This window comes from Lacerta agilis, chromosome 3 (assembly GCF_009819535.1).
Source record: "Lacerta agilis isolate rLacAgi1 chromosome 3, rLacAgi1.pri, whole genome shotgun sequence".
Lineage (NCBI taxonomy): Eukaryota > Metazoa > Chordata > Lepidosauria > Squamata > Lacertidae > Lacerta > Lacerta agilis.
The window spans coordinates 39,782,621-39,810,095 of record NC_046314.1 but is presented as its reverse complement, the minus strand read 5'-3'; the positions used below and the strand labels follow the sequence as shown (position 1 = coordinate 39,810,095).

The 27,475-nt window shown below is 40.2% G+C and overlaps 2 protein-coding genes across 4 annotated transcripts in view; one reads left to right on the top strand and one right to left on the bottom strand.

Moving 5' to 3' along the window:
• Positions 1-11,807, bottom strand: part of ZNF292 (zinc finger protein 292) — a 34,106-nt gene extending 22,299 nt beyond the window's left edge. The window contains exons 1-4 of the mRNA XM_033143369.1: positions 11,587-11,807; positions 5,785-5,939; positions 4,868-4,946; positions 2,741-2,876 (exon numbers count right to left, since the gene is read on the bottom strand). Of these exons, the coding sequence (XP_032999260.1) occupies positions 2,741-2,876; positions 4,868-4,946; positions 5,785-5,939; positions 11,587-11,766 (550 nt within the window). The 5' untranslated portion in view covers positions 11,767-11,807. The remainder of the gene's footprint in view (positions 1-2,740; positions 2,877-4,867; positions 4,947-5,784; positions 5,940-11,586) is intronic.
• Positions 11,808-19,597: 7,790 nt separating this feature from the next.
• CGA (glycoprotein hormones, alpha polypeptide) lies at positions 19,598-27,149 on the top strand. 3 transcript variants are annotated; one of them, XM_033143367.1, is made up of 4 exons: positions 19,598-19,680; positions 23,020-23,126; positions 25,439-25,629; positions 26,832-27,149. In XM_033143367.1, exons 2-4 carry the CDS (start codon positions 23,027-23,029, stop codon positions 26,913-26,915), a joined length of 375 nt encoding a protein of 124 aa, XP_032999258.1. In that variant the 5' UTR covers positions 19,598-19,680; positions 23,020-23,026; the 3' UTR covers positions 26,916-27,149. The 3 variants fall into 3 exon arrangements, with proteins under 3 accessions (XP_032999258.1, XP_032999259.1, XP_032999257.1); XM_033143368.1 differs by having other exon boundaries at positions 19,603-19,864; XM_033143366.1 differs by lacking the exon at positions 19,598-19,680 and having other exon boundaries at positions 22,723-23,126.
• Positions 27,150-27,475: the final 326 nt, after the last annotated feature.

Genomic DNA, 27,475 nt, shown 5'->3' with positions numbered 1-27,475 from the left:
TAAACACAAAATGATGCATTTATTCAATGTTCATTTTCCATGCCCAATCCAAAACATTCATATTCTTTTCCATCTTCCGCATGATCCAGTGACTAATTACATTTCTTACTTTTTAGCCTTGCTCTTCCACCCACAGACCCTAATAATCCTTTAAACCACAGTGTTTATCATTTCAGGTAACCTGTCTTGCATTAACAGAGGAACATTCTCTGCTATCACTGAAATAAGATACGGAAGGACCTTGAGGTTTAAAAAAATGTCCATTTTTAACTCATGAATGGGAACTGTAAGTCACATTAATATTATTAACATTTAGAGTTTTAATGTCAAGGTTTTAGTTTTCCTCTTGCAAATCCACAGCAACCTTTAATTTCACGGTACACTTAACCTGTGAGCAAGGATGATCACAAGACCAAGTTATGCTACAAAAACACAACCATAACACAAATAACACAGTCAATGCAGAAACAAGATCTATTTTAGAATACAAAAATAAATTTTAAGCCACTATAAACTTCACTCTGTTCAATCTTCATTGTACAATAGAAACCCAATATTTATCTCTCAGACATCCATCCATACCAAATCTAATACAATTCTTTATCAAAATAAACCCTTGAATCATTAGTTTCCCCCTATGATGTTCTTTCCTTTCTCCTAAAGGCCATTATGATTTTATCAGTTTTAGTTGTATTCTTACATAAATAACCTCAAGCCCAACCACTATTTGGCAAGAGGCCTCAATTCAAGATTTAATATTGTGCTAACTAAATTTCTAGTGTGAGCAGCACTATTCATAAATATACCATTTGTATGTAGATGGTAATTAATAACGTGGAAATTAATGCAACTTCACTCAGATCATTATAACTAAGGGACTAAACTCTTCAAGTTCCTCAACACCTTGGTAACCCTGAAAGTGTCAAGGACACCATCTCAAACATTATGTCAGTCTTCCATTTATTCCCAGACTATGGGTTGTATCTGACGAAGCTGTCCAATTTGCACAAGGATTTCCACTTCTACAATGAAACCTCTCCTCCCATCCCGCTAAAATGTTCTGGAGGGTGGGGAAACTCCTATAACAGATTTTTGGGAAGAAGGAGAAATCTGCCTTTGCATGAATAGGACAACTTCGTCAGATACAACCCTATGTCAGTATTTCACTTTTAATTGCATTTTTATTTCTTGAGGTGTTTGCTACCTGGCTCCTTGGGAGGAAATGTGAGATATGCACTTAAGTAAAATAAAAATAAAATATTCAATTAATCCCCAGATTTCCAGACATTAAATAGCTTTGCAAGCAATTATTGGGGTATGGCAAACATCACCATCCTGCTTCTCTTAGACAAAGGAAGCTTACAAATACAAAGCAAAATCAATTTTTTTACATGCCTTCCTATCATGCCGGATGAGCACTTAAACTGTTTTCCAACCACTGCTTCCCAAAGGAGGCAGTAGCAGCATTCCTCATATTTCTGCTATGCATGTCTTCATACTCCCATTAAGCCCAAGTAGTGCTTAAGAAAGAAGGGAAAGAAAATGGCCCTTGCAGCCATGTGACACGGCTTAAAATCTTAATATTTTGCATGCAGGTAGCTGTGCCATGTCAATTAAATGCACGGGTAGCATTTTTTCCCCTTAGTCCATGCATGCAACCAGCTGATCCAGCTGAACACATGGATCACTGATATGGGGGGGGGGGGAGAGAGAGAGAGAAGGGAAAAACTATTACTTTAAAGACAAGACCGAGACACCAAGGAAGTATTGAACACATGATTACACTAGAGCTATATAGTTTGCCCTCTGGATGCTTGCCATGGCAAGCATTAACTCACAGATCTTAAAATATGGGTGCTTCCACAAGAAAGCTCCAGCATAGAAGAACTGACTCAAAAGTAATGGTGCATTTGATTTTCTCTGTCATTAATGATCATGTATAAACTAATCACTATACATGGAATTACGAAGAATTTTCTTCTCTAACTTGCATTCTCTAATGCCATTGCTCCTGGAGAGAAGAGATTTAAAAATGCTGTATCTTAGGCACCATGAAGAAAGGTGGAATAATTGGGCAACAAACTTAAACCTATTGTCTATACAGTTGATTCACAACTTGCACAGGGGTTATGTTCCAGGGATTGTGTGTAAAGCTGAAATTGCAAATAGCCAGAACAACCCCAGAACCACCCCCTGCATAACAATCTCTACCTTTCCAGAACCAGTACACAAAGTGGGCTCCCCCCCACCATGCAAGGCATAAAACTTTTAAACTCTCAAGATTATTTCCAATTCTCTCTCTTCTCATTTCCACTTAATGCAGGAAGATATAACAATTGGTAAATAGGGGTACATTCACACTTTTATTTTATAGAAAAACTAATTTAAATACACATAACTGTCAACTGCTAAGGTTAGTTAGTATCTCTCAGTTCACAAGCCTTTTCATGTAGCTGTAGCCTACCTGGCAGTGTGTGAGGATTTCTGCAAATTCACCTTCACCTAATGATTATACTACGTGTTGGACAGGGGGCAGAAACTGAAGTGAAGAAGTGCCTTATCCTGCAAAGAATTAATAGCAGGGTTGGAGAACCTTTTGAGCTCAAAAGCCACATTCCCTTGTGATGAATCACGCAAAGACTGCATGGGGCCAGGGGCAAAAGCAAGCAGACTAATGGATGCAACTCTTAGCTTTGTAAAGTAGACTACATTTCAGCCTACATTTCCTTTGTAAACTTACCCTCATCCTGATCCAGAGGCTCTTGGGAAAGGATACTACAAAGAACTGGATTCTTCCAAGTCCCATTTTCTTGAGCAAGAAGAGATAAGAAATGCAACTGACAGCTGCCACTTTCCATCAGTTTTGTGTGTGCCATCTGGGGGGAGGGGATCAAAGTAGTTTTAACAAGTATATTTACATCAAATTACATACAACTCATACTAGCTCTTGGGCTTTTAATAATCAAATGTAAGTAATTTTTACTAAGCACGTTGCCACAGTTGACATGACAGATGTTCAGTCCTGAATGCAACACTGGTAAGAACTGTTAATGAAGAACAAAGTGGAAGCCAATTTTAAATTAAATATACATTCATATCAGCATGCCTTTTTGAACAAGGATATTGCAGTACACTGAAAACATTGTGAAAAAGAGCTTCTTTTAGTTTTTATAGTTTCTCTCTGCCACTTCTATTTGCTCTTTTGAACTGTGACCATTTTCAATGCCTCTATCACACTGCATGATAGAAGAGGGAACATGTTTAAGTTGAAGGATGCTGTTCTAAACAGAGCACTGTTGTTTGAAGCTGGATTGTTTAGCAACTGCAACTTTCAACTACGATTCCTGGTTCCTAAGCTAGGATTCCTGGCTCTGCAGGAGAAGCAAAGGGAAACATACAAGTCCAACTCTTTGCTCTGGCTTGCTGAGTCTCATCATCCACCTAGCTCTAAATCATAGCTTAAAAGCATTTTGTGTGAACCAACCCAAAATGAATGTTAGCTCTGAAAATAAGACAGTACCCTGTCACCTTTTGTCGGAGTTTAACTGCTAATTATCTAAGCTCTACTATCTTTTCAATTGAATAGTAATTGAATAGGCACCAGTGAACTAGGTATGCAATCACAGCACTGAACGATAGGAAGCTGGCAATCATATGGTATTCCTCAGCCAAACACAGATGAAGAAAAGGAATGCAGCTTCATACAGCAGAAGGGTCTCTGTAGGCTACAAAAATGGAATTCCTAGTCCATCTACCAGACACAGTACTCTCTTCTGTTTGAGAGCTTTGAAAGCATTCTGTCCAAACCAAACTAAGTATGTTAAAAGATGAGAGAAAAAGAGAGGAAAGGAGTCATATCCTTTTAAAGCTGTGTGACAGGTAGGAATTCAATAAATGCAACAGTGGGTTACAAACAGTCACACCTTTTAAATTTCTGCCTGATATGCCGCCTTTTAAAAGGCATGGGTGGCTTCACCAGTTGATGATCAATACTGTACTGTACTGTACATGGAATTTCAAAGAATATTCCAATGTCCTGTCTGGTGGACCTTGTATAAAATCTTCACTTCACGTCTGTAGAGTGCAGGCTCTTATACTGAAGAGTAAAAGCGCAGCACTTCCCATTAATTTTCTGGCCACGTAATCATATCTTTGTACCATTCCTCCCAAATTACAATCTTCCCTGTTTCTCTGTTAAATTGAATAAACTGAGCAGGGATTGAAATGGGTCTCTAAACTACGTTAGCTGGATAGCATCTAATGGATTGAGAAGAGATAAGAGCACTGAGTTTTTGAAGTGCTCACTGCTATCTGCCTTTCCCAACTCACTTCCAAACATACTTTTCTTTTCTTTTTAAAAAACGAACTAACAAACCTACAATTCAAGGGGTTATGCTAACAGATAATAACTTTGTGGGATAGAAAGCATACTTTTTTAAAAGGTACCACAATCAAAGAGAGTTCCTGCACTATTTTGTTCGTATTTTTATACAGATTTCTGTACCCCATTACTATTATTGTCCAGAATATGGAGGATTATGATAAGAACTGTGGAGTGATTCAAATTTTCAATTCCCTTTTATCACAAAGTTTCTTTACCTCCATCAAGTTCACCAAAACACAAGGGGTGAGTAGCTATGTGACTTACCTGAAAAAATGGAAGGCTACTAAGCTAAACCAAACTTTCCATCTGAACAATTTCCCCCTGGCAGAACTATAAACCATCATCTCACTGAGATTTGGATCACAATAAGTCTGAGAGACTGACACACAACAAAACTCATCACTGTAGGAGAAACAGGAGGCACCAAACATTATATATTTATGACTCCAGATGCATAGGTTGTTTAAGAAACCAAACTCTTACCTGAATAAAGGACTGAAACTCTTTCCATTGGTTTTCAGGCAGTTCAAGAGGCAGGGATAGCAGAAGTTCAGCATAGCTTCTGAAAAAGTAAGAAAGATTGCAAAATCAGTTAATTTCTCACTGCTCACAACATGAGTGGGGAACCTCCAGTACACAGGCCTAATTGGGTCTGACATGGATCCTAATTTGGCCCATGAGGTAGCATCCCACAAACCACATTCACCTTATGTCATATGTGATGTCAGCTGTGGGGCAAGTATTCCCAGTGCCAATAATTCATCTTCAGAGGTGTCTGTAATTGCCAGTGAGCTGATTGGTGGTAAATGATCACCTTTAAACTTTGACTGGTATCAATCACCTGATGCTGTTATGATGTCAGGTGATTGGCAGTTGGGTGGTCCCACCTGTCAAAGCTGGCCAGCAAGCAACGTTCGAAATCAGCTAGTGCCAGGCGCGTTTTGTGACTGGTGTGGGCCCAACTGCAACCACGTTGAGATCTCTGGATACCAGGTTGGCAACTGACATCTCCATGTGGCTGGCCTGTCCAGCTTTCTTAAGCAGGTAAGCAGAAGAGCTTATTTATTGCATTTATATCCCACTTTTTTTCTCCAAGGTTCACCCCCCCCCTGCAGTTAATCCCTACAACAAGCCTGTGAGGTAGGTGAACAGGCTGTGACTGGCCCAACATCACCCAGCTTCATTACTGAGTTGGGATTTGAACCCTGATCTCTTAGGTCCTAGTCCAACACTAGCTGAATCTAGTCCTATTTCCTCTCACCAATGTATTAAAGATGTCAGTCAGGCCCTCATTTACTATCTAAAAGAACTATCCATCACTATATACAGCATTATGTTCCAAAGTAGCTTGAAAATATAAAACCACTTGTTTTACATAAAACTAATTATAGTATACTCACAGTGCTAAGCGTTCAAGCACCAAGGCTACATTTTCACATTCAGAGGTAAGGTAAGATCGCACTTTAACATAACTGCGGATAGCCTCTGTGTATACCTCCAGCAAAGGCAAGGGATCCTCAGATGTCTTCCAATTTTCTGCATATTCAAGAAGCGTCTGTTTAGAAAACATGAAGATAGATTAATCAAGACTGGAGTCCCATTTTTCCATTTTATTCACTGATATGAGACTTGACCCCCCCTCAACATTATACATTCTTAGAATCTACCAAATGAATAAAACTTTCCTCCTCCATGTCCCACCAAAGAGCATAAGAGAAGGAACATGTATGTGCTTTGAACCTCAATATGTTGCAAAGCACTGTGCTGACATACCAGACACAGCAAACCTCAGACACACATGGGATTGAGAGAATGCACATCACAGCTGCTCTGCACCACTATCAATGCAACAGCTCCAACACAAAGCTGCAAGCATGTGGCATCTTATTCCCTGGCTGGTAGCTGTTGCAACTGCTGCAATCAGCCACAGACATATTACCAGTTGTTGCACAGCAACTGGGCTGTGTGATTCTCTGACCCCAATTATGGTAGCAGGTATTTAAGAACAGTGCATTCGGGCCATAGCTTTCTTGGGAAGGGAGTTATTTAATAGTAGGACTGGACAATTAAAGTAGTGCATGATGTAGCTGGTTGACATAATGTCACTCACCCTTCATAACAGCTCCATCGGACAAGCAGAAAAGACTGGATTTCTGATCTAGTGCTACAACTCTACAGGGAATTTTGTAGTTGGAAAATGACCTATTAGCCTTACCTTAGGGACGAGGGACAGAGGAGAGCAGAAACACTAAGAAATATCTTTTGCACTTGCTTTTGGAAGAGTTCCTTTATTTCTTGATGAGACCAGTGTATGCAATTATGCATGTATTTGTGTATTTTGTTACTCAGCTTTCGTCAGCCAATTTGTAATAGTACAGAGCTATGCAGAGCACAAAAAATCCATTTTGGACAAAGAGAGGCTCTGAGGTATATGATGTTCAAACTTTCAGTCAAGTACTGTATAGCTGGGCCCGGACAGTGAGAGAAGACTGTGCAGAAAACTCACAGCTCATTCAACATGATATAAATGTAAAAGATATGTAAAAGAAAAATAAACCTCTGTGTACTGTCTAACCCCCTCTGTCTTCTGAGATTTCCAGGTACTGCCTAGCTGTATAAGCATGTCTCTATTAATGATTTTTTAAAATGCCCTTCTCTTTAACAAAGCAATAAAGCTTTAAAAAAGATTTATGCACTGAAATGTGAAGCATGTTTACTCAAAAGCAAGTCCCACTGAGTGGAACTTACTCCTATTTAAGGGTGCATATAAATGCAGCTCTACACTTGGTAATGTTAGAGCTAAACTTGGTAATGCTACTCTAGACAATGGGTATCTTCAAATTCTGCCTAATGATCAGTACTGTGCCATGAGGAAGTGAGACTATTCTATATACAATTAAAAATATTAATCATAATGACTTTTGTTTCCTAATCCACTAGATTAGCAGAGGGATAGGAATAATTCAAGAGACACAAATATAAATCACAAAGAATTCTCCTAGCACAGATAACAATGAACACTTTGCAAGTGAGGCACACTAAAATGAAAATCTTAATTATTATGTTTCCATGACCTTTTTGTTTTGGTGCCCAAAACTAATATGGTGTCAAATCTACATGCTGTCAGCTGAACTTTGCATGAATTCTGGGGGATATTAGAATATTTTGTCAACTAGTGTGAAGAATCATTTAATTCTAAAAAACCAGAGTTACCAAATGGGAAGTAACCCTTATTAACATTATTGATTGATGCCATGAAACAGAGGTTTCAATTGCAAAAAGGGACAGTGGCTAAGGAAAAACCCAAAGGAGAACATTTCTACATAAGAGAATAATACATGAACATTGTATCGGACCTTTTCTTCAAAGAATCAGAAGGGTGGCAGAAAGCATGTATTATCTATTGACATGCAATAATTTATACATAATAAATTTCATTTTATACTACTAATACATCTGAGCAGGATCACTAAGGGAAGGGGTACCAAACACCTGTGAAGGACAAATCTGGCCCTCTATTCCATTTCTTTATGAGAGCTGGGCAAATTGTTCCAAAACAGTACTGCCAAGTGCAAATTCAGAGTCACTACACACTTTTGCACCCAAAGAATTTCCCCGAGGCTGTGAGAAGGGCAACCTGGTTTCTGCTAATGTCAGAACTAAGGATCGCCAGGTTGCTAACCATGTCTATCTGTTCAAAAACATCAGTAAGGAAAGATCACCTAACCTCAACTGAATATAAATGCCTGTTTACAACTAATCAATTTATTTTGGCATTTTTAAATTGATCTCCCTCCTTTACCTTTTCCCTCCAGTCCCCTTCCCTTGTACGTCTTGTCTTTCTAGTTTGTAAGTCTGAGGGCAGGGCCAATATCTAACATTTGATTGATGTAAGCCATTTTGGGATACAATATTTGTCTGAAAAGTGAAATAAAAATATAATTAAATAATTACATTAATACATGAAAGACACCAGGTGACTTCAGCCCTGGAAATCATTTTCACTTGTTAAAGCACCATCACACTGTGGTGGAGTTTTCGGTGAGCTCCCTTCTAACTAGGCAGGCCTGTGTCTGCCCTGCCACTACAGCGAAGATGCAAGGACTTGAGAGAATACAAAGGCAGGTAAAAGGAAAGTCCCCTTTAATTTTACACTGCATACAATTCTTTATCCAAGCTTCTATAATGCTAAGAAGTACTTGACTCTCCCAAATTTATTTGATTGCAACAGAGGCATGGCTAAAAGATAGAGACTGCCTTTTAGCTAGATGTAACATCTTTCATCTCCTGCCCACCTAGCACGTCGAAAGCACGTCAAAGTCCAAGTAGATAAATAAGGAACGCTCCAGCGGGAAGGTAAACGGCATTTCCGCGCGCTGCTCTGGTTCGCCAGAAGTGGCTTAGTCATGCTGGCCACATGACCCGGAAGCTGTCTGCGGACAAATGCCAGCTCCCTCGGCCTATAGAGCGAGATGAGCGCCGCAACCCCAGAGTCGGACATGACTGGACCTGATGGTCAGGGGTCCGTTTACCTTTTTTAACATCTTTCATAAACACCCATCACCAAATCTATTTAAAAATTGAAGGATAAATTAAGTCTTAGAAATTTATCCTTCAATTGCTTTGAAATGCTATACATTTTCCTACTATTATACCCTATTCTGGCATTACTGTGATCCAGTTTGAACACGCCTTATCACAGAAAGGGGCATACACAGCTTGGGAGTCAGGATTTCTCACACTTGTCACTGATATCAGATTGGCCCATAATACAGGGGTGGGGAACCTCAGATCCATGTACCAAACATGGCCCACCAGGCCATTTTTAGGAAGCCATGCCCACACATCCCACACCTGACACCATGCATGACATCAAATGTGGTGTGAGTGAAGGTGGGACTCCAAAGGAACAATCAGGAGCCAAAGTTCCTGGTTGTTCCTTGGATCCAGCAAGGCACGCTCCCATCCACCCATCTTGTTTACATAATCTGATTTTTTAAAGTATTAATCACATAAACATCAATATCCATAATAATGAATAAATCATAGGAAATATTAAGATATACATAGCAAATAAGGTGTGTGTTTATGTACACACACAATCTAGCTCTTAATTATAAGTTTAAGAAAAAAGGTGGAAGAGTAGAATAAGAACATATAAAACACAAAAGTAATTATTTCATCTCATAAATTCAGGATTACCTATTTTATTACATCAACTTGAACAAATGTTGTTTTTTCAGAAGGCAAGTGATAAAGTTAAATGCCATAGCTAGTTCACATGAACAAGGCCTGATACATTTTATAAATACATAAACTGAAGCCTTCCATGGCTTGAGGCATTTCTCTCAAAAATGCACAATTTCAAATCTCAATTAAGATATATGATCAAGAGACACTGAGTTGACGTATGGGAGCTCAACTATACTGTTGATTTTATTCACTCCTGCTTTCAGGAGTTCTCAATAGGCAAAAAGGAACATCTTATTCTTTCCAGCTCAAGTATAATGCATAATATCAAAGAAGATGGGAATTTAGTCTATGACAGTTGGGGTACGGAAATTTTATCCTAGACAAGCGAGAGAGGACCAGCCTGTGGCCCCCCCCCCCGTAGGAATACTGGGTCCTTTTTTCATTGTTATCGTTAAATGGCAATGATGCAAACTATGGTTAACACAAAACGAGGATCCTTCATCCTTTGGTTGACAAAGGATCTTAATTTGTTAACCACTGCTTGCGCCTGTGAACTTGCAACACAAAACCATGGGAAATGATGGGATGGTTGTAAATGGTTTCACAGAGGTGAAGAGTAAACCCTAAGGCTGACTCCCTATTGACTATGTTTACAGAGGGACAAAAACAGAATGTGGCCCATTATTATAGGCCTAATTTTTTTTTTAAAAAAAACATTTTGACCTAGAAAAAAGAAACGTAATGACAATTAATTAAATTCCACCCAATAAACATGCTCAGAAATAGAAAGCTGTATTATACCAAGTCAGCCATACACATGAGTGGTAAGCAAAACACAAACCTTGGTTTACTACTTGTAGTTTAGGAAGAAACCAATCATGAGTTCGGGTTCAGACATAACATTAAGACCAAACAATGGCTAAGCAGCTGGAGTAAGACATTTCAACAGCATGCCACTTAGGTGAATGATACTTTAAAGTGACACGAGAACCAGGCCAATATGTTATTTTTGTGAGATTGTATCAAAAAGTATCTGTTTCAAACATGATTGTTTAAAGCAGTTCATGTCTTAAACTCAAATATGTAAGTTTTGAACTAAGTGGATTTCTGGAATGACAGTTTCCCAGTCAACAAATTGGCTGAAATAGACATTTGCCCATCAAATGTCTTGTGGAAAGAGCAATAGTGTGCATCCTGAGCAAACACTACAAATACCATGTGGGGAAATCTGTTTCTTTAGAGTAATGACAAAATCCAAGGGCAGTTAGAAAGATCGTTCAACCACAACAACACTGGCTCAAAGATACTCCGGAAGCCCTGATCACTGGACTATCTTCCTATGCTCGTCTATGAGGGTAAAATATGATGGGAGCCTTACGACTAAGCCTCCCGGTGAGCGACTGTGGGGCAGATGCGCGCTAGCTTCCATGGGCAAGCTGATGGTTATATTGAAATTTTTGTGGCATAAGGGGAAAGCGGGGCAGGACTTCCTTCTCTCGCACCTGGAGCACGAGTCCTCGAGATACAACCGAGCGGGTGAGGGAGCCCCCATAGTCAGCCCCTTCCCTCGCTTCCTCCCGCTGGAACAAGCCACCCTTCCCCTCCCCTCCCCTCCTTCACGCTCCGGCTTATTGCTGGGCCAGGGGCAGGGGCTCTCCGCCGCCGCCATCAGCAGACAAAGGCCCCTCCAGACCAGAGGCAGCGGCGGCGGCGGCAGCAAAACAAAGGGGCCGAATCGAAGAGGGAGCCGCGTGGGGGGTGGGGAGCTGCCGGGAAGACAGGTTGTGGGGGGAGGGGATTCCGGGCCCGCGATGAACTCCCCCTCCCGGCGCAGGGGGGCGGGCCACTTCGGTTCGCCCGCTCCCTCCCTCGGAGCCAGTTTCAAAGGAGGAGAGCAGCAGCGCGGCCCAGCTCCTTCCTGCTCCCGCTGCCTCTCCCCTGGAGGAAGAGGAGGAGGCAGCAAAGAGAAAGAGGACCCTGCCGCCTGCCCGCCCCGGCCCCGTCCTGACCTGGCAGAGCTGCTGACAGTACTCGGCGGCCGCCTCCACGGCGGGCTCCCGGCTCTCCCGCAGCCCCGTCTCCAGCTCCAGCAGCCGCCCCTTCAAGCGCCGCATATCCAGAGGGAGGAGGCCGCTGTCGCCGCCAGGGCCGTGGCTGCCGCTGTCCTGCTCGGCCTCCTCGTCCGCCATCTTCGCACCCCGCTCCGTCGCGTACGCAGCCCCCCTCCCCCCACCCTACCACTACCAACCACAACCAACCAACCGCCACCGCACTCGCGAGCCCTCCCTCAACGGCCCACCTACCCCCCCCCTCTTCACCGCCCCGTAAGGGGGTCACGTGATTACACAATACCACGTTCCGGGGAGGGGGAATCACGTGCGGGATCGAAGGGGAGGAGAGTTCGAACAGACAGTTCGCCCGCTCTTTACCCGTCCCCTCCCTCCCGCATTCGCAGAGGGGCTGGGTAACGTGGGCTAGTCCTGTCACGTGCGACGGCCGGCGCGCGCCCAGTGGCACAGATCGCCTCGTGACGCATCCCGCGGACTTTTTTTTTTGCGGGGGTGTAGGGTGGGAGGGAGACGGCGAGGAGGCAGGACGTCAACCGAAGAAGTGTTTCAGTTTCGCTCGCGGTCTGCCTTGTTTGGAGGAGCGGCTTCGCTCTCTTGCAGGAAGAGGCGGCGCCGCCGCCACCGCAGACTTCAACGGGCAGGCGTCGCGTTTCTCGCCCGTTTCCGTTTGCCCCTCTTATCTCCCTGGACACGCGCACCTGGCTGCAAAGTTTCTGGCCCCTCCGTTTGCGAGGGAGGCCAGGTGTTATGCAACGAGGAATGCAAAAGCCGATGCGCATTTATTGCGAGCGAGTCAGCAACTTCCGAAACTGTTTGACATGGCAGCTATTTAAGCTTTTGGGAAATTATTCTAAATACAAACTATCCTTTTAAGAAAAAAACAAAAAAACCTGTCGAATTTATTTATTTATTTACTTCCCGCCCTTCACCCTAAGGCAGGAGGGCCAACTTGAATAAAATATTTTGGGGGGGGGCAGGTAAGCCCCCCCCACAATAGATCCCATGATGCAGCCCCCACAATTTGAATGGTAATGGTCATCAACTTGGGGAGGGGAATCTGCCCTTTCAAATATTGTATTGGGGGGGGGGGAGCGAAGGGACCTCAGCCCCTGGGAGTTGGCTCCTATGCCTAAGGTCCCAGAGCAGGTTACAGTATAAAAACACAGCATTGAGAACAATTTTAAACTTGCAAAGGTGGGTCCTAGAAACATTCACCTTTGCAAATATTACCTTTGCTTTCTATAGGTATGTTGAATTTTGGAGCAGCATGTGTAGGGGCAAGGCCATCTTAAGTAAATTCGGCATGAAGATCCCTCCGGCGCCCCCCGCGCTCCGCCGGGCAGGGCCAGGCGCAGCGGGCAGCCAGAGGGCGCGGAGGGGTGGGTGGGGACGCTGACAGCTGTGCTCTGCTTCCACCAGCTTGGCCAAATCGGTAGCGTGGCGCTGCCGTCCAGGGAGCCCTGGCTGCAGCGCCGAAGGGAGGCTCGCCAACAGCCTCCCCGCATCTGCAGCCTGTGAAGAGGTGGCCGAGAGTGGCACTGCCGGCGGGGCTGGAGGGCCTTGCGCCAGTAGCCTCAATGGCTAAAGACGTCCCTATATAGGGGTGAGGTATTTAGCCTTTTAGCATATTCTGGGCTAATTTAGATTTAGAAAATGGTGTGAGGGAGAGGGGTTTATAAACTGCCTTCCCCACAGCTGCTTTTAGGTGGGAAAACAGTTGGGAGTTGTAATTTTGAATCCTATATTTGAGGGTGGCCCAGGTTATTTTGTCACCCCCGCAACACCATTCTTCATCCTGCAGAACCAGGGCCCCTCCCTGGCCCCACCGTCACACCTGCACTGCTGCCAGTCCCCCCACGGCAACTGCCACGATGCAGTAGCAGTTTGGTGAGGGACGGCTGTGAGGACATGGGTACTGTGACACAGGCAAAGCCACAATGGGGTTGGAAGCAGCACAATGGGGCTGGCAGCGGCGCAGTGGCAGGGGTTGAATCTGCTGGCCTGTATGAGACCTATTTTGGTCATCCGGCTAATGAGCAAACAGGCCTTCATTCCCACAAAATGGGCATGCTGGTTCTCTAAACAGAAATACTGAAGAGATAGAAACAGAAATAAAAAGGCTCTGACACCCTTGCTGGCTTCGTGTAACAACTTTGCAAGGCACTTTAGGGAGAAAATTACTCAGATTTTGACAGAGCTGGATCCCATTCAAATCAAGTCTAACAGGGTTGTCTAGAGCAGTGTTTTTCAACCTTTTTTGGGCAAAGGCACACTTGTTTCATGAAAAAAATCACGAGGCACACCACCATTAGAAAATGTTAAAAAAATTTAACTCTGCGCCTATATTGACTATATATAAAGTAATTTTTCAATTTTTCCCACGGCACACCAGGCAACATCTCGCGGCACACTAGTGTGCCGCGGAACAGTGGTTGAAAAACACTGGTCTAGAGCACTCTTGTTCCATCAATAATGGATCAGTTTACGTTATTGCAGCCTGAGGATGTGACAATCTGCTTGAAGACATCCACCTGCCACTTTGACCCTTGGCATTCTGGCTTCAGGGGGTTGCCTGGGTGGGCCCAGAAAGTGATTAATGCTTTAGTGAAGAAGGTCCACCTGCCTTGAAGGAGGCAGCACTGTATCTCCTTGATAAGACGACCTCTCTGGATCCAGAAGTGTCTGGTGGCAGATATCCCCTTTTGAGGCAAGGTGCTTGAGAAGGCGATGGTGGTCCAGCTTCAGGAAGGAAACTACCGGTAATTACTTGGATCTGTTCCAGTCTGGCTTCAGGCTTTGTCATGACACTCAAATTTCCTTGGTCACCCTGGGTGATGATAATTATCAGGAGAGAGATGGGGAGAGTGCAACGCTGCTCATTCTCAATCTGTTGGTGGCTTTTGATACTGTAGACCACAATAGCCTTCTGGAGCAGAAGTATCTTTCTGGTTCACCAGAAACGACCCCTTTTGGACATAAATAACCTGGCCACTGTAATTCATTCTCTGGTAACTTACATACTTAGGATGACTTGGAAATGTCAAGTGGTTCAAAATGCAGCAGCCAGATTAGTGGCTGGGCTTCCACTTAGATCTCACATAACCCTTGTTTTAAACTGCTGCATTGGTTGCCAGTTCATTTCCAGGCCTAGATCCAGATGCTCACATTAGTGTTTAAAGCCCTACAGACCCCCTCAGGGGGTAGAGGAGGCCCTATTGGTTGTTCAGTTTCTCAGAAGCTGTAAAGTAAATAGTAGAGGTAGACTCTGCCTTGCAATATTATTTCTTTATCCCCATATGTCTTTTATTTGGCCTTTATCGAGTAGATCTTCTTTCACCAATAAAATCATAAAAATATACAAGGTACATAAAAATGGTCTCTGCCCTGGCATTTTTACTGCAGCATTGTTTGTTCACAGATATATTTCCTTGTATTTTCCACCTAATTAATATTGGTAGCTGGAAGCCTTGAGAGGGAATTGAACTCCCCTGCTGTTCCATCACTGATTGCAAACTACAGGTATAGTGGCTGTTACGAGAATATTGATTTGAATGGGGTATTACATACATTGAACAGGGAAAAACAAAATTACTTGGAGTGCAAATGAAAAGCTAGATGCATAATAACATTTCTGATTCACAAGTGGATTTTTAGAATAAAATGGGGAAAATAAGTGATTCTAAAATGAAGTTATTCTCGCAAAGGGAGTTACATAATGTTGCGAGTATAACCATTAGGTGCACTTCACGCAAAGTTAAGCACTTTGAGTCCTGTTGATTTTTAAAGATGGAAAATAAGCATGCATTTAACTCTCACTGAAATAAATGGAATATAAAAGTGCTTAATGCTTTACTCAATTATTCTAATACTAAAATTTATTTTAACACAAACATCTGTCTTTAATATAATGCACACTTTGTATAAGAATTCCATATGGTCTGAAATTATATTCAAATATAGGTTTATTGTAACCTACAGAAAATATGCTTCCCTGCAATAGTGCTATCATGCTACCTTGCACTTTATTTTTTTAAAAGTTGCCTTACGTTGCAACTCAAGGGGGGGGGCTGGTTTGAAGAAGTGGCAATTACTAGAAGAGCAAATGGAATTATGGTAAGCTATGGTGGATCACAAAAGGCAAGGCAGTATCTTTTGCCAGGACCCTGGACAGATCACAAAGGCAAACATCAGCTGGAACTCACCCAAAGAGAGCTACAGTGGTACCTCGGGTTACAGACGCTTCAGGTTACAGACTCTGCTAACCCAGAAATAGTACTTCGGGTTAAGAACTTTGCTTCAGGATGAGAACAGAAATCACTTGGTGGTGGCGTGGTGGCAGCTAGTTAAAGTGGTACCTCATGTTAACAACAGTTTCAGGTTAAGAACGGACCTCCAGAATTAAGTTCTTAACCCGAGGTACCACTGTATTGTTTCTGCAGCCTGCTGTGACCTTTTCAAGATGCCATGATTTTCACCTGCTGTTAACCTCACCCCTTCAGAAAAGCTGTGTTTCCTAAAGGCCAATTGCCTGAACCTGCAACCACTGGAAACTATGGTGAGGTCTCTCTGTGTGGGTCTTCTGTGTCTGAAGTGTCAGGTAAAGTCAAGCCCTCAGGTGTGGAAGGCTCTGGAGTGTGGAATGATGGATCCCTGGGCAATACCTCTTCCCCTGCTGAGATGGAGATGGGGAGATTGAGGCTAGACATGACATAGCCTGACACAAAAACCTATGCATCATAAAATCTGTGCGTCATAAAATCAGAGAATTGTAGAGTTGAAAGGGACCCTGAGAGTCACCTAGTCCAAATTCCTGCAATGCAGAAATATGCTAGTCGCTCACATGGGGATCGAATCACAACCTTGGCTAGGTTATCAGCACCGGGCTGTAACCAACTGAGCTATATGTGGTGGATGTGTACTAAGGTTAAAGCCTATTGATATACAGTGGTACCTCGGGTTAAGTACTTAATTCGTTCTGGAGGTCCATTCTTAACCTGAAGTGTACTTAACCTGAAGCACCACTTTAGCTGATGGGACCTCCTGCTGCCACTGCGCCACCAGGGCACAATTTCTGTTCTTAGCGAAGTTCTTAACCTGAAGCGTACTTAACCTGAAGCGTACTAAACCCGAGGTACCACTGTATAATGAATTGAAAAAAGGTTTTTAAATATAATTTTAATAAAAAACCAGAGACATTTTTGTTTGGTACAATCGGAGATGAAATTCCTAAAAAAGATATAAATCTGTTTATGTATGCTACAATGACAGCAAGGACACTCTTGGCCCGGAAATGGAAGCAGCAGGAACTTCCAGCATTGGAAGAATGGCAGATCAAAATGATGGAATATGCAGAATTGGCAAAGCTGAAGGGGAAGACCCAAAACCAGCACAACGAGCTGTTCAAAAAGGACTGGAGTAAATTTATAAAATACATGAACGAACACTGTAAACATCTGAAAACGTAGGTTTGAGTTAAAATATTTTGTAATGTTAATATTTGGAACCGGTTTACAATTAATAAGGTAAATTTTATTAAGATAGAAAGGTTGTCATAGAAATGCTAAGATGTAAGTGAATATGAAAGCCAGAGATTAGGATGGGGGAAGTCGAAGCTCAGTTTGAGCAACGTTTTTGGTAATGAGATTAATTAATGGATTGTAATTATGGTAGAAATGTAAACTCAATAAAAATTATTTAAAAAATAAAATAATTTTAAAAAACAGCTGAGCTATTCCCTCCTATTTTGTTATTTTCTAGTTTTCTTTTTCTTTTTTTATAACATTTTATTCATTGTCCAAAAATAACAAAAATAAAAAACAACAACAATGCAAAAACAAAACAAAACAAATTGACTTCCCTCCAATCCCAAGGTTCTATTATTTATCAAGATACTGCAGGTCCATTGTTAAATTTTTTTAAAATAATTTTTTATTGAATTTATATTGATTTACACAGAGAAAAAAAAGAATACGTTAAGCAATATCAAATACATATAATCATCTTATCCAACCATTCCCCAAAACACTTACACCTTAAAAGAAATTTGCTTTTATGATTATATAAGTTATTTAGATCGTACTTTCTTCTAATGACTCTATACCTTAATTAAAAGTCATATCTAAAGAAACAAGAACAAAAACAAAAACAAAGAAAGAGAGGAAAAGAAAAAAAGAAAAGAAGAAAAAGGGGGGAACCCACAAAACAAAACAAAAAACAAAAACCCATCCCCAATCACCCCCCCAAAAATATTCTATTTCTACACCCTCTACACCGACTTCCTGACAAATCCCTTTGCTTCAACATAAGTTGATTTGAATGTTTACAACCAAGTATTCTCTCATATACTTAATTTCCAGTACATTCTTAAATAATTTTTACTCCACATTTTTTCTTACAACTCATTACCATTCCCTTTATCCCTCAAATGCTGGCATGGTTACCAAGCTTTTATTATATTTTAACACATATCTTTTATAGACCTCCCATTTTCCAACAAATTTCTGCTTTGAGTTTCCTCTTAAGTTATTTGTTAGTAGAGCCAACTCAGTTAATTCTTGTAATTTGATTTGCTAGTCAATGATTTTTGGTACTTCTTGATCTTTCCATCCTTTTGCCACTACTATTCTGGTCGCTGCTATTGCGTATAAGAAGACTTCTTTTAACTTGTTTGGAATCTCATTATCTATCATACTTAGTAAAAACATCTCAGGTTGTTTGGTAAAGGAAATTCTCATCATCTTTTTCATTTCGTCATATACTTCTCCCCAGAACACTTTGATTTTTTCACACCGCCACCACATATGAATCAAATCACCATTCTCAGCACCACATCTCCAACATGCATTCGCTAGGCTTTTATACATTTTTGAAAGTCTGGCCAGTGTTAAATACCATCTGTGGGCCATTTTTAACATGTTCTCTCTTATATTGTGATTTGCCGTAAATTTTAAATTAACTTGCCATAATTTTTCCCATTCCTCCAACATAATTGGATGGCCCACGTCTTGAGCCCATTTGGTCATTGAGGCCGTTATCGTTTCATCCATTACTTCGTATTCCAATAAGATCTTGTACATTCGGGAGATTAACCTATTATTACTATTTAAAAATTCTTTTTCAAATTTTGAAGGTTCCTCTGCAAATCCAACAACCTTATCTTGTTTATATATTTCATTAATTTGAAAATAATCCAACCAACTCGAAAGATATCCTTTAATCTCCTCATATTTTTTCAATTCAAATTTCCCTTCTTTTTGTGTTAATAGTAGATTATATGTAATCCACTCTTTTTTATCATTGTTCTTTTTTTTTTTAAACGCTATTGCCTCAAATGGGGAGATCCATCTTGGTGTTTTCGTCTCTTTCCTTTGGTATTTATTCCAAACCCTATATACAGCATTCCTTATTATATGGTTAAAGAAGCTTCTATGATTTATCATAATTAAGATAAGCGTGCCAACCAAAGCGTAAATCGTGGCCTTCCAAATCTATTGTTAAATTTTTAAATGTTATTTTCTAGTTTTCAACTCTTAAGATAATGTTGCAAAGGGGAAAGAGACTACAGGGAATGAACATTCTCCCCCTGTGCCATTTTAGAAGCTGGTAGGAAATCTGGTCAAGGCACTGTAGTCTTTGTTGTTCTTTTTTAATGGCTGCAATTACTGAAAATGGCAGTAAACTGTGGTTGACAATGCAAGAGAAAACTAAATGGTAAACATTGTTGATTTTTGTGCCCACCATCTGACCTTCCTTTAATATTACAATGCAGAAAGTGATCTGTTTAAGAGTCAAGGAAGAGATAACATCAGTACGGCGGAATAGTAATTACATCAAGCAATAGTTGGCCAATGAGCAGACATCACAGTTGATCCATTGGCTTAGATCTAGGCAGATGATATGACTGAATTTCCCAGTATAAAAGAAAAACAGAGGGTTTATTCCGTCTCAGCGTCGAAAGACAAGCTACCGCTAAGTTTCCTAACCCTATTTTTTTCAGACCCTTAATCAACAGGCCTCAGCTGGAAAAGAAGAAGGGTAATGTTATTTGTTAAAATGGTTTAGATATGTTTATTAATTTGAAATCTAATATAATCTCTTTTCTTTAAAGCAGACTCTTGGTAAAAGGACAAAGTACTGTGATTCTCTTCATAGACTGAGGCTGCAATCCTATATCCACTTACTTGGGGGTAAACTCCACAGAACTCAGTAGTGCCTACTTGTGAGTAACATGGATAAGGGTTGTTTTGCAAGATGCATTGGGATCATTTGATGAAGACACAAAAACGTGTCAGCCAAATGGTGATCTTCTCTTTGTGTGCAATGTATCTCAGTCTCTGAAATGGAAGCATGGTTTAGATAAAAACCTGAAGCTGAAAATTATTGCTTTTAAAAAACAAAACAAAACAAAACAAAACCCAAATGTTGTGATTGCTGTTGCAGGGGTATAACATGTTACTGTTTTGAGAGTGTTGTTGTTAGGGAGAACTCTCTCCAGGGATAAGCATAATGCAGGTGGAACGACAATCATCTCTTCATTTGGATTCTCTTGCGCAGCTTATGCCACATAACTCTGAGTACATCAGATGGCCATGCAGTCTTCTCATGCTTTCATTGTCTAGGATCCAAAGAGTACCGTTGTGCAAAGAGAAGGCACCTTTCCCCCCATAACAATAAATAAAGGGGAAAGAGGGTCTCTGATTTCTGCTGATTCCCTTTTCCCAGTTGTAGCCTTATACTGCATTGCCCACAATTCTGGTGAGTTCCCTGGCTTTTAGGAGCAGGCTTTCTGTATGTGTTTTTTTTGGTGAGGGGCAAAAGGCTGCGATGGGAACGGAGTGAGAAAGCCCTGTTGTACCTGAAGTTCTTTTGATACAAGCCGTAGTTCTCTGGAACAGGGAAAGAGATCAGAAAAAGCAACTTTGGATGGATAGTGGCTAATAAGTAACAATCTCCCTGGGCTACTTCACACATTATATTTTACATCTAAACTTGTAAAGTGTGAATGCAACAAACTTACACATCAAACTGGTTGGACATTGGTTGCAACTATTTGTCAAGGTAAAAACAACAACAGCCTGTGTTACTTAACATATCATGTTGGAAATGATATGTGATTATTTAGCTAAGAAAGCAATACATATACTTTCTCAAAATTATCCAGTTTAGATTCTTGATACTGCATTAGCAGTGGAAGGATCTGCTATTTTCTCATTTTTCACAATCTTAAACTGGATTCTCCATATCCCTGCAGCAATTTTTCCTATTTAAAAATCCACATTTGAATTCTTAAGCACTCTAGTATGAATTTTTCCTGATAAACAATTTTTATGTCATTTTGAGTAATGCACACAACTTTGCAAGCAATTTCTATTGATATATGTATTTTTGTATATTATTTCCACAAATACATTTATTTTTATGCACCCTTCTACCTAAAATACATTGGTTTGTTGGGGAAACTGCCTTGCAAAATTCAAGTAAGTGCAAATTTCAAAGGATGGCTATGTTTTAATCCTCATTGTTTCAAAAAGTGTGAATCTGGTAAATCCAGTTTTAAATGTAAACTTAATAAAATTATCCTCCATTCCTTTACTACATTTATAAAAATTAAGGAAGAAAAATGGCTATTACCTTAATACATTTTTTTCCTGGATTATTTCTGCAAAGGCTTGCAGTACAACCCTGTACAAGTCTAGTCAGAAAACCCATTGTGTTCAGTGTGTCTTACTCCATGGTAAGTGTGCATAGGACTGCAGCCTAAGGCAGTCCTCTCCTTTTAAATGCCAATTTACTAGAAAGCGTCACATAAATATAACAGACTCATCAGTATTATTATTTTATAACAAAATTATAAAAACAACAAATTGTGTTTGATAATATAATGCTAATATTATATTAATTTAATTCCTTTGGATGATTTGCTTGTCAGTTGCCCTTTCCATGGCCTAAACAGCACTATCTTCTTGTCTGCTTGCATTCTTTGTGTTGCATCGTTATTTCTGGAATGTAGTTTTTCTGTTATTTGTTTTGTTATTTGTTAGAATAAATATGTCTTTACTCTCTTACAAGCTGCTTAGGGCCAGCTCCAGCATAGTGCTTTTACATTCAGGAAGTGTGATTCTCATAGAGAAAGATGCACGGACATTTTTATGTCTAGTTGTCTCACACATCTAGTGATATTGTTGAAACTTTTTTCTCTGAGGATCTGGCTCTCATACCTTTTTTGTGGCACGTGTGTCTGCTGAGCTTTTGCCCAATTGGGCATCAATGCCCCATTATGCATGTGCATGCAGAATGACCTTTTGTGGGTTTTTGGATCCTAGCTAAATATTTTGGCAGATTTTGCAGGGAGCATTCATGAGCAGGGTGCTAGATTGTAGCTTGTTCCTGATCACAGGTCGTCCTTGCAAAATCTACCGGAAAGTGATACCATGTTTTAATATATTTTACTCAGTCTAGAGGCTTATACCAAAGTATTCCCATGGACAGGGGGAAATGTTAAATTTAACTATTGCTTAGCATCACTTCATGTGTTTCAGAGATGCTGGGCACATGCCTATATATCAAGTTTATGCAAGGTATTCATCATAAGAAGTGAGAGTCATATGTATTTTCTGTGCTGCATCTGTCTATGATGTGAGATAGCTGTTTGGCTCTTGGTCCACACCCATGATGTGTACAATTTTATTTTATTTTAAACCACTTGTGAACACAGCTTTCATATATTACAGGAAACTTCTCAGATAACTTCTGTAATGATATCAGTTCTATAAAACATAGTCTACCTGAGCCAATAGGATGTTTTGGCTAACATAGGTTTATGTAAGCCAAGCCATGTGGAGTGCCTTAGTAAAAACACCCTCTGGTTCAGGAGTGGCTAGCTCACAAAACATTAGCCACTTCTGAACTCATGGGTGTTCTACTTAGTTTCAGATGTAGTTGGTCTGTAGCTCCCTGAACATTTATCATGCTGACTGGGACCGATTTGAGTTGCAATCCAACAACATCTGAAAGGCACCTTATCCTTATTCTACAAACACCCCAAAGTTTTGACCCAAAAAAGTGACAGCATTGTTATGATGCATCTGTACTCACTTAGCATGTATGTTAAAACTGCATGGTAAACTCAAGATGCTAACCACACTTTTATCCCATATTACATTCAGAGACTGGAATCCAAATAAGTCACTAGTCTCTTGAGGCAGCAGCACCGCCAACAATCCTACAGCTCTGCGCCTTCTCCATGGGTAGAATTTAAGAATACGATTAAAGCTGCGTTCCTAAGCTACTTTCAACTGGAATCAACTGGATGTATTTCCAAATAAACATGCTTACGACTAGAGGGGAAATCCTTTGTTTTTCTCTCTTTTGCAGGAGGGCCATGGTGTTCTATGGGAAGTATGCAGCTCTTGCTTTTGCCATATTGTCTGTATCACTGAATATTCTACATTCAGTGCCAGAGCGAGAGTTCCTCACTCCAGGTGAGATACATGAAATATTTTAATTTTAATTTTAAATTTTTTTTTTTTAAAGCAGACAGTGATTTGGATAAATAAAACTTACCAGTTAAGCTGCCATCATCTGTGCACCATGAACAGAAATGACATTTCCTGGCATGGGGAATTGTGAAATAAGAAAGAAAAGAGAAGTGTAATGGAAGTGGTCCCCTCCACCGCACTTTAACAGAAGTTGCAAAATCTCTCTCTCTCTTTTGTTAAAACTATTTGGCAGCTTTACAAAGAGGAATACTTACCTATACTTACCTATACTTACTCAGTATACTTACCTATACTGAGTAAATGTGCAAAAGACAGGGCTCTGGGCCACTTCTAGAATCTTCTGACTGAATAGCACTTTGTACATTACACCCCTAAAAGTAAATGCTAACCATTTCATACTGCAGATTATTGGATAGGTAGCACTTTTAATCTCATTGACAAGAAAAGTATTGTATTTCCCCCTAAAATCATAAAAAATCTCATTTTTTTAACTAATGAAAGCTTTCTGCTAGTACACGTGTATGCTTTCTTTTCTATACTTTCAGTATCTTCAGTTTTTTATTCTAAAAGTTTATGAACAGTGACTATTTTTCAACAAGTCTGTTTGGTTTGGTTTGGTTTCTCAGAAAATAAGTGTGGGCATTTTGGCAGTTAAGCTTCATTTTGTATTGCTGTAAAAAAAGAGAGCGAGTTAAAAGTCTGTCATGACTATTGGGATACAGTCTAGCTATTTGGATTAAGAAGATGAAACATCAGGCTTGGATCAGAATAGCTGAATTGGTTGCTAAAAGAAAAGTATTCACATAATGAAAAGACAAAATTCAAACTGATTCCTGGATATTTGTCTTATTGAACAAGTTGCACCCATTTCCTCCATATGAGCCCAGCAGTGCCTTAAGAAGTTCTTCAGAAGTCCTTCTTCTGATATCCCTGATACAATGGGTAGACTAGAGGAAAATGGGCTTTTTCCTTTTGTGGCACCCTTATCATTGAATACTCTGATAAAGGAGGCTCAAAGCACTTCCAGGCTCTGAGATGATATCACAGGGGGTGTGCCAAGACCTTTCTATTCTCTCAGGCATTTTAATGGCATGTTTTATGTCCAGTGTCTGCTTTTTGTGCTACTTTTGGTCCATTCTTAATTTTATTTGGTGTGTGTGTTAGTTGTATTTTGATTATCTTTGTATGGTTCTATTTACTGGGAATTGCCCTGGGGAAGATATTTGAAGCAAATGATATATATGATTGCTATAAAACAAAATGCAGCCAAGGAAAAAGTGGCACAGGTATGAAATGAAGGTATAATGAAATCAATATACATAGGGTATGTTGTTTCAGATTAGTTGTATTTGTTGATAATATGCATTGCAATTAATGCAAATAAAATTTTTAAAAAGATGAAAAATGAGTGGATATGGCATTAACTAAATTACTGTAACACTAACAGTGGTGGGGGGAGGGGCTTTCCACATAATATTTTTGATTGAGTTATTTTTTAAAAGCAGTATTATCTGTCAGCATCTCCAAATGTGGGAAATGAAGAACTGCAGCTGTTTAATCTTCCCTGACATCAAAAGTTGATTTACTATGTTACTTGTTAATAATCTGATTCTCAGATGACATCAATATTCTGCCATATTCATAAACATGCATTTAATTGCCCATTTGACTTGTGATTTTGAATACCTTAGTGTTTGTGGTGCCCTGCATGTGATGAATTCTTTGAACTGGCATTTCTTTTTCTGAAAATGTGCTGCGTGTTCAAGGAGTGAGATTGCATGTTCCGTCTTGAAAACCCCACTTTGGAGCACCTTGTTAGTAGCTCCCAGTGAATATTTCACAGTTTTTAAGGAAAGAAGTGGGGAGGGTTCCTTTGGGTCTTGAGGAGGTGACCAGTTTAAGCAAGCCTTAGCTAGTTCCAAAACATTTGATAGAAAGAGGGACAAGATCAGATCAGAAAGTTTATCTCATTTCCTTTGGACTACGGCTGGAGGACTTGTTGGCATCCAATTCCCACCAGCCCCAGACCTATGGCCGATGGGATGAGATTATGGGAATTGTAGTCCAATCAATATATGGAAGGCTCCCATGTCTTGCTGTAGACCATTTTGTCTTCAAAGTTATATGTGAATTTAGCCATTCATGAATTGATGGAGCACAATGAGAAGCCCATCCTACCAGTTCAGCTCAAGATTGGAATGCAGCCCAGCCCATCGTATGTTGGAATGTGAAGTACAAGTAGAACCAAGAACAGCACTAACATCTAAATATATTCTTTTTTGTGTATCTGAAAGGCTGCCCTGAATGTAAACTAAGCTTGCATGCGCACATGACGGAGCTGTTCAATGGGCGACCTATTTATCAGTGTGTAGGATGCTGTTTCTCAAGGGCTTATCCCACTCCCATGAGATCTAAGAAGACAATGCTGGTCCCAAAGAACATCACATCAGAAGCAACATGCTGTGTGGCAAGAGCCTTCAAACAGGTAATGAGGCTACTAAACACCTACCTATGCAATATGTGTTTGTTCCCCTTCCTCCTCACCCTGGAATAATACAGTGGTACCTTGGGTTACAAACACTTCGGGTTACAGTTACAGGTGGGTAGCCGTGTTGGTCTGCCATAGTCAAAACAAAATCGAAAATTCTTTCTAGTAGCACCTTAGAGACCAACTGAGTTTGTTCCTGGTATGAGCTTTCGTGTGCATGCACACTTCTTCAGATACTGTAACTTCGGGTTACAGACTCTGCTAACCTGGAAGTAGTACCTCAGGTTAAGAACTTTACCTCAGGATGGGAACAGAAATTGTGCAGCGGCAGTGGGAGGCTCCATTAGCTAAAGTGGTACCTCAGGTTAAGAACGGTTTCAGGTTAAGAATGGACCTCCAGAATGAATTAAGTTCGTAACCAGAGGTACCACTGTATTGGAATCCTCAGGGATGCTTGAAGATTGTGCCTGAAAGCTGCAACTCCATTCTTCTAAGTCCACAGTCTGCTGTCTGACTTACTTAAGGTCTCTTATAAATCCAGATGGCTCCAACCCTTACATAGCAAAATCAGAACTATTAGTATTGACTTTGAACACTTGTATAATTCAAGTGAGCAATATATGTATCACAATATTCAAACCAGATTAAGGGTGGGTGAACAGGAGAATTCTTCACACTATCTTGTAGCTGGCTTCTCAACCTAATTTCTCCAAAGGTTAAGTTAGTGATGTGTTGCAACTACATTACAACATATTTGCCCTGTAGATGAGCAGCTGCTGTTCAAGAAATGCTAGTGAAAAATCTTTTTTGAGCATATGGAACTAATTGCATTTGGGGGTGGGGTGTTCCTTAGGATTCTATCTACTTATACTGTAACTGCCATTTAAAAATGATAACAGAGTGAGTCTAGATAATAATTCTCAGTGTTTCTTTGTTTTCATTTATTCAGAGAGAGAGAGAGAGAGAGAAAGTATCAAAATGGTGTACAATTAAAACAGTACCATAAACTTCATCACAACAAATCACAATATAGAAGAAGAAATTGCATAATAAACACAGTGTTGCCAACTCTACATAGCTTTTATTTTAAGTGAGAAAATAAAGCTTTAAGGTGTTCTTTGCACAAAGGCTCTGATTTTTGCAATGAATGAAAGTATAATTTTATCTTTTCTTTTCTTTTCTTTTTTTCTTTTCTCAAGGCTCCCATTCCAAATCATGAACACACAAAGATAGAGAATCACACAGATTGCCACTGCAGTACTTGCTACTATCATAAATCTTAAGACCTTGGTGAATGGACCGCCGATGACAACGAATGATTTTATTTTATTTGCATTCATAGCAGTATTGTATAAGATCATAACTTTTCTGATTGAAAAAAGGAAGCTTTGAGCTTACCTACTATGATGTATTCCCTGCTGTTCTGTTTCCTCTTTACTTCATCACACATTGAGTGAAACAGTCAAATATGTTTCATTATTTCTCCTAGAAACCAAATATAGAATTTTGCATGACAACCAAAGTCTTGTTTATTTTGTATGTAAGGTGTGAATTAATGTATAACTGTCTTCTCCGAGAAAGAGGATGCTATACTAATTTGAAATAATTTCTCACTCCAACTGTGGAGAAATATTTTGCATTCTTTTCTTTTAAAAATAAGTTAAATATATTAGGATTTGTGGATTACCTTCTTCCCCTGTTTAAGAACTGAATAACATTGTTTCATTGCTAGACATAAGAAAAGAATGATTCTCACCGAATGAAAAAATGCCAATTAAAAAAAAGCTTCAAAATAATTTTCAAGTTTCTCTTATAACCAATTATACTTTGAATTTGGGTATGG